The 7,752-nt window shown below is 62.6% G+C and overlaps 1 protein-coding gene across 1 annotated transcript in view; it reads right to left on the reverse strand.

The window, feature by feature from the left end:
• Positions 1-40: 40 nt before the first annotated feature.
• FBXO15 (F-box protein 15) overlaps positions 41-7,752 on the reverse strand; it is a 20,228-nt gene continuing 12,516 nt past the window's right edge. The window contains exons 10-13 of the mRNA XM_012725802.1: positions 6,279-6,408; positions 5,555-5,614; positions 1,274-1,398; positions 41-368 (exon numbers count right to left, since the gene is read on the reverse strand). Coding sequence (XP_012581256.1) covers positions 99-368; positions 1,274-1,398; positions 5,555-5,614; positions 6,279-6,408 — 585 coding nt within the window. The 3' untranslated portion in view covers positions 41-98. The remainder of the gene's footprint in view (positions 369-1,273; positions 1,399-5,554; positions 5,615-6,278; positions 6,409-7,752) is intronic.

Genomic DNA, 7,752 nt, shown 5'->3' on the forward strand with positions numbered 1-7,752 from the left:
CACTTCACCCTCGGAGCCGCAGCCTCGGGTTGCTGCCGTGAAGGGGCCCCTGGACCCCGCGGTTTTATTGTGGCGTCTAGCGCACCGCCCGCCGCCCGTCAGTGCTCCGTCCCGAACCAGCGGTTGATCTTGGCCACGCTGAGGTGCAGCACCAGGCTGACGAGGAAGTGCTCCTGCGTCTCCTCGATCCACACCAGCTCCGCCTGCACGCGCCCGTCCTCCTCCGCGTAGTCCACGCCCAGCGTCTGGCCCAGGAAGTGCGGCCCGTCGGGGGGCGAGGGGCGCGGCCGCAAGCACACCGGGGAGCTCACGCACCAGAAGGGCTTCCCGCACTCGTCCAGCAGGGTCACGTCCATGATGAAGCAGCTCTAGACACAAGCGGACACGGGAGCGTGAGCGTAGCCCGAGGCCTGGCCTCCGTCTGGAGGCCGGAGCCCCTGTGAGGGCAGCGCCGTCCAGGAGGCCCGAGGTTCAGGGAGGGGGACGCGGGGGGCCACACGGCAGACAGGCAGGCGGCTGGGCAGGTCACACGGCCCGCTGCAGGGGTGCGACCCCGCCCGGCGGGTCAGGTCAGCGCTGCCCCTGCCACCCCGTGGTGACCAGCACCGTGGCGGTTGCAGGGTGGCTGCCGGAGAGGGCCAAAGCCCTGTGCTGCGCCTCGTCATGCCCGGTGCGAGGGGGAAGACGTTGCCCAGGACAAAGCGCACAGCCCTGGCCTCTGGGCGAGAGGTCAGGGGGTGGGGGGCTGACCCTGGGTGCCCCTGCAGGAGAGCTGAGCGAAGCCTGTCAGCTTGACAAGGGGGGGAGTGGGGAGGAGACAGCTGGAGATTCTGATGTTTTAATGATTCCACCTTTTTCACTGTGGTGACGAGCGAGCGTGGGGCTGCCCCTCGGCCACCTCCTGGGGCCACGGCCCCCAGACTATGCTGCCGCCACCCTCCGCCACTCACAGCCCCACACTCCCGAGTGTCCGGTGGGGGCAGCATGTTGCCGACACTCTCAGGGCCCAGCGAGCCTCACTTGACTCGGAAAGTCAGGACACACTACCACCGGCTGACAGCGGTCAGCGTCAGAACTTACCCGCCCAGGGCAGGGCCAGCCTGGCTCTTGCCGCCCCCACAGGCCTCTGGAGAAGAAACGCTGGGCCAGAGTCTCCGAGGCCTCAGAAACCACAGTGGTCACTCAGGGATGTTTAAAGCGCGCCACACACACGCATCAGCAGAGGCTCTTCATGGTACGAGGCCCGGGGCACTTAGAGAAAAGCAGCAATTACCTTCACACAGCCCTCAAAAGCGTCCGTCTTCCAAGAGAGGCCGACTTTCCCAATCAGGGGAAGGTGTTCTGTGTTATTTTTGAAACTGATGACAACGAGCTTCGCGTATCCATTTTCAATGTATCCTGAAAAGACCAGAGAGCTTTTCAGTGACCATTTCCCAGGGCAGAGGCCGTGGCCACCACTCCGGGCGGCAGCGCAGGCTCAGCGCCAGGCCAGCAGCCACCGCACTCCAGGACAGCAGAGGGGTGTGTCGCCACAGGTGAGTGCTCACAGGGGGGCGGGACAGCCTGCCCCCACCCTGGGGAGACGGCCAGAAGGCCCCGGGTCCTGACTCCACTACGACAGCCAGGAAAGTGGCAGAGCAGACGAGGCCCCGAGAAGGCGGAGCCCGGGAGCACCCGTGAGGACGCGAAAGGAGGGGACAAGCCCAGAGCGGGGTCCGTGGGCTGAGCCGAGCGGTGGGAGGTCAGACATGGACACCACAGGCGCCCTCGCGTCAAGTCCATCAACCCCTGCACGTGCTCGCCACACCCCTGCCCCTCCCACAGCCAGCGCTGGTGGCCCCAGACCAGGCCCGGGGGGATAGCCCATGGAGCCGCCTCAAGCCCACGGTCAGTAAACAGTCTGGAAAGTCACGTCCTGCTTCGCGACACGGCCACACTCTGGGGAGGTTTCTCCCGAGACACAGCATGCAGGTAAGGCGGAAATCCAGGGCAAGCCGTGGGGAAAGAGCAAACGCTCTTGCACCCAGCCTGGCCACTTCACAAAGCGAGGTACCTACATGGAGCGACGTTAGCTTGGGCGCCCAAGCCTCACTCTGGAAGCCCCAGAGCAGCCAAGGTCCAAGCAGTCGCCCCGCGGCAACCTCCTCTGCAGCAGCCTCCTCTGCAGCCGCCTCGGGCAGAAGGGCCTGCGGGGGGCGCTGTCAGCTGGGCCACCCAGGGACGGATCTCTGGGATTCGCCAGAAGATACAGTGAAGAAAGCGGTAAGCAGCAGACAGACAGAAAGCATGCTTGCAGACATTACCTGAGCAAGGACCAGTATCCAGAATACAGAGGACTCCAACAATTCAGGGAGAAGAGGAGCTCATTAAGATGAGTCAAACGGATTAAGAGACACCTCCAAAGTTGTGTAAATAGCTAATAAGCACATAAAAAAAGTGCTTTACATTACTGGCCTTAGGGAGCAAATCAGAGCCTCGAGTAAACACCACCGCCCAGGAAGGGCCACCCAGGGAAGCCTGGCAGGTTTTGATGAACTAACCACCTACTGCCCCAGCGATTTAGTCTTTTAGTCCCACATATTTGGGGGGAGGGGGCGGAGGGATGGAGCAAAAGGCCACGGAGACTTCTCTAGGCCTCTGCAGCGCCTCGCGGTGACAGCTTAAGCAGACACACCTGGCACTTCCCCTCCAATGGGCGCTGGGCAGTGACAGCAGGGCACTGGCCAGCAGGCAGTGGCTCAGCCTCCGACACGGCCCTGCAGGGAGGCCACCCACCGCAGGACGTCAGCCCAACGCCAGGATCTGGACACAGGAGACACAGTGGAGGGACCCGGAAAGCAGGGCAGGGTCCTGCTGAGTGGAGGCTCCAGAAGAAGCAACTCATGGGCGGTGACAGGAGCCGGACAGGGGTGCGCGGAGGCTGGCCCGGGCCCCCGGCCCCTCCGTGTGGAAGCTGTGCCGGAGAGAAGGTGGCGGGCACAGCAGCAGAAGGGTCTGTGGGGCTGCCTCCACTCACCCCCCGGGGAGTCTGGCCCCTCAGGCCGGACATCCGCCCTCCCCGCACACCGGCCTCCCCGAGCCCGCAGCTTGATGAGCCTGACCCATCTCTGCACCGCAGCTGTCTCCCCGAATGGCCTCGTCTCTGGGCTAAAGGGCGCGTCTTCCATGGCGCATCAAGCGCGCTGCTACTGACACCTGCATCTCTCGGCTATGAACCGAGGTCACTTTTTGCCTCATAAATAGAACAAGGAGAAGATGGAAAGTAAAGAATGTGGGGGTGGAGGCCGACGGACCGGCGGGATGAGGGCCCTGGGCCAGCAGGATGTGCAGGAAAGGGGCTGCGTTAGGCCCAGAGGGCCGGGCTGAATGCGCGGGTTACGGCATCCGGGAAGGTGAGCTCCGTGACGTGCACAGGAAGCCGCCTCTGGGGGCAGCTGTGGGTGAGTCTGGGCGAGGAGGGCAGGAGGCCCAGAAACTCAGAAACCTTTGCTGCAGAGTATGCGTCCTGTCAGCAGCTGTTCGTGAGGCTGACTGCTCATGGCAGGCCACAGGATGCACAAAGCAGCAGGACAGAATTCCTAACAGCCACTGAAGAAGACGCGGTGAAGAAGTCTGGTTCTCATAATCCCAGTAACCACCGCCCGGAAAGGCCACGCTCTACCTAATGGCTTCCTGGCAGGGGAGAGCACAGAGAGGGCCAGCTGGCCTAGAAACGGAGGAACAATCAGCAGCAAGCTACAGGGAGGAGAAATATGTCACTACTCTTGGAGTCAGAGTAGAGGAGAGAAAGCTGGAAATGGCCCTGCAAGGTGCCCATATCTGGGCTGGGTACAAGTGACCTGCAGTCACCACCCGGCAGCTTCCAGGCCCGTCGGCCCGGCAGCCCAGAGCCCTCCCCATGAACTAGTCAGAGTCTCCAGCCCCTCCGGGCCGCTCTTCCTGGAAGCCCTCGAACAGGCCCAACGCAGGAGCCAGCCTGGCGTGCCCACCCCACCTGCGACTCCCTGCCCTCGGCAGCAAGCGGCCAGCACTGCTGGCCACAAGCAGCCTGTTGAGCCGCCTCATCCCGGCCGTGGTGACGCCACGCTGTGGCCTGAGCGGAAGACAGTGTTCGCAAACACAGGGGAACGCTGTCACTCCCAACCCCAGTGACATGGCTGGGCTTGGCTAAATATAGCACGCGCTGCCACCAGACTCCTGGAGAACGCCCTCGCGCGGAGAGAGCCTGGGACTGAGGGGCTCCGGCTGGCAACAGCGCCCTCTGCTGCCGCGCAGGCACGACCAGACAGAATCCCTGACTCTTGACTTGTGCGTTCTCCTGGGGACCCAGCAGGGGCGACGCGGGCGCCCCCCTCGCCGCCTCCCTGACCTGGCCGCTGGCCGGCTGCAGCAGGCGCCCTCGCCGCTCTGGCGCTAGTATGGGAAGGGCTAAGTGGCTGCTTCGGCACGCGGCACAGCCCCGGAGCCACTCCCTGTGCAACAGTCCGGCTCGGCCCTGGGGCGGCGGGCCTGGCGAGGGGGGCCGCCCCAACCCCAGAGAAGTGACTTCCGGCCCAGCGCCCCCACCGCGCAGGAGGTTAAATACGAAACCTTCTGCGGACGCCACGTTCCCTGCCGCTGCCGCCCGTCCCCACCACTCGGGGAGGCGCTCGACAAGCGGGGCCGGCGACGTGCCACGCGTGCACGAGCCGAGGGGGCGCCCTGAAGTGCTGACGCTCCGGAGACAGACCCAGACCCGGCCGGGCGGGCACAGGGCTCGGGCGCTGGGGGGGCTGCGGGTGGCTCACAGGGAAGCGGCCGCTCGAGGAGCAACCGCAGCCCGCGGCTGAGCCCAGGGCTGGAGCACGCGCGAGCCAGGTCTCCGCTGGCGGCTCACGCCCGGGCCTGGCTGGGGCCGCCCGGCAGCAGCCGCAAGCCACACTGGGTGGGAGGGAGTGAGGCTCGGGTTTCTGCCCTAACTGGCAGCGCCAAGGGGTGAGCTGGAGGGCCGAGGGGCAAAGGCGGCTGTGAGCGAGCGAGGCAGGACGCCCCCCGCGACCGGCTGGCTGAGACCCAGAGGGCTTCTCGGTCACCTTCCCGGCCCTTCCCCATTCTCCAGCCAAAATCTGGGGCACAGCACAGAGAGCACAGAAGAAAAACCCCAAAATGAAACAATCGAAGCAGTCAGATCAAAGAGGCTAGAAACTGGGTTTAAAAAAATTAACCTCAGGAAAACGGATGCTTTTCCAGAAAGTCATTTAAATTCTAAAACTGGTTTGATGGAAAGTAGAAAACTGGATGAAAACTGGATCAGAAATGAAGAAAGAATGCAGAGTACAGCCTGAGCATAACAGGAAAAACACTAAACCCAAGTAACTGAGACCAGTGGCTTCATCCGGTAAGATCGGACGAAAAGAGGCGCCTGCCCGAGGCGCCCGCAGAGGGACGCAGCGCGGGGTGCAGTGAGGCCTGCTGCCCCCACGGCGCAGACAAGGAAAGGCCCCATCAGAGGGCCCCAGAGATCCGCCTGGTGGCACCTCACAGACGCCCCCAGGTTTCTGAAGATCCAGCCAACCTCGGACAGACACTTCCGTGACCTGTAAGGTCACGAACCAGATGCCCGGGAGAAGCAGACCTGGGGACCGACATCTGGTCACGAATGTCCCATCAAGCCGGAAATGCACGCCACCCTGAAGGGGTCCTCATAACGTGCTGTCCCTCTGACCGGACCCTACTTCTCAGAAAGCTCCCAGAGACCGGCCGGCAAATCTGAAACGAGGTGCACCCCCGGCAGAGGGCCGGGAGAGCCGCCAGCAGGCGCCCACTGGGCGCAGGAAGCTGCAAATGTTCCTGTCTTGGGATAGAGCGATCCCCGCGCATAATCAGTAATCACGACAAGTAAGATGCTGAACAGTGAGTCCGGGAGAACCAAAAAGACAGAGAAACGTGACTCGGCCGACGTGCAGCACGCTCCAGTCAGAGACGCCTCAGCAGCAGGCCAGAGGCGGCACAGAGGGCCGCGTCGCGCGAGGGAGGCAGGGCGCAGGGCCAGGGAGCAAGGGGACCTCTCCCAGCTGCTCGCTCCCGAGTTCCACGGCCAGAGCTGTGTTCATGTGGCGGCTTGTCTGAACGTACAGAAAAGCTGAGAAATCCTGAAAAATAAGAAATCGACCGCAGCGAGCCCCTGTGGTGTGCAGCGCCGCTCAGCCGCCAGGGCACAGCGACCCCGGGCCGCGCCGCACAGCAACCGTGCTGTGCCGATCCCTAAACGCGTCCCGCCGGGCCCTGGTGCTACATACCGAGTGTCTTCCTTCGGTCTCCAGCACACTGGATCTGGAGGGAGCACCCGATGGAGAAGTGACAGAACCAGGCCACCACCTGGGCAGGTGTCGAGTAGGGGACACAGGCCGGCACCCAGCAACCGGCTAGCTGTTGGGTGGCGCGTCACAGAGAAATGGGTGTGCGACCGCAGGAGCAGGCTGCCAGGCCCCAAGCCCACCGATCTATCTTAAGCAGACACTGCCTGCAGACGTTCTGTCCGGCGAGGTAAGCAGGACGCCAGGGCGCTCGCTTTCCTGCCAGGACACCAAAGCTAAGTCTGACCAAGCTCCGGGTGTGCTCCCCAGGGCAGGCAGGGCCACGCCAGAAGCAGCCCGTCACGGTGCAGAAGCTGGTGCAGACAAAGGGCGCATTCGGTTTCTTCAATCAACGCGCAGCGAGAGAAGAGGAGCGAGCTGCCACCACGGGCCCAAGACACAGACCGCCAGCTGCGAAGACGCCACCGGCTTTGGGGAAAGCTAGACCGCGTCGGCACGAGAAGCCGGAGTGCCGTACTCACATCGACGCGCTGTGCTTCAAGCAGACCGTGCCGCCCGACAAGGGCGCTTCTGGAATCGGGCCGGTGCCGGAAATCGAGGGGAGCCGGCAGACTTCAAAGTGCCCGAACGCAGTAATGGGCGTCAGAGCTCACGCCGCAAACACTGACAGACATCGAAGAAAAATGCGTAAGTCTGCAGTCACGGAATTTCACTCTCCCTTCTCTGTAACTGATAAAATAAGTAGGCAGAAAATCACCGAGCCCGTGGTATCCACCACCGTTCTCAATGCCCGCACCGCCTCTCTGGGGACTCCCCCTTCGACAGAAGGGACATGTTTGTGGAGAGGGCTGGGAATGAGAGCCAAGTAGGCGCCATCTGAGACATAAGACAACTCTCCATGCACCTAGAAGAATTCAGGTCAAGCAAAGCAAACTCTTACGAACAAGCCTAACAAGAAACGTGAAACTAATGTGAAGAAAATCCTTCACCATCCCTAAACCATGAAAGTATTAACACATGGAAAGAGGGCCAACCTTCTGGGGCAGAACAGTTCAAGAATAAAAAAATGTCAATTCTCCCAGGTTACTATGTGCATGTGATACCATTTTAACAAAGGCGCCACCAAGCTCACAGACACCGAGAGGTCTCCTGCGCCAAACTGCACAGGCGCAGAGGCTGAGGCGGCACGAGCCAACCTGCAGCAGCCCCGGGCCGGCACGGGGATCTCAGCTTCATTAAGAATCAAAGCCCCAGGGCCCTCCCTGGTGGCACAATGGGTTAAAGCGCCGCATTGTGAAACTCTCGGAAGCCACTGCAGCACCAGTTCGATCCCCGGGCAGGGAGCTGACCCACAGGGCGCGGCAGACCCCTCCTGACCTACCCGCTGCTCCCCTCAGCAGTGTACTTCATCGATCTGCCTGTTCTGCTCCCCGCTCTGTCTCTGGTGAACCCTCTC

The sequence above is a fragment of the Condylura cristata genome, unplaced genomic scaffold (genome assembly GCF_000260355.1).
Source record: "Condylura cristata isolate star-nosed mole 26May11 unplaced genomic scaffold, ConCri1.0 scaffold00016, whole genome shotgun sequence".
Lineage (NCBI taxonomy): Eukaryota > Metazoa > Chordata > Mammalia > Eulipotyphla > Talpidae > Condylura > Condylura cristata.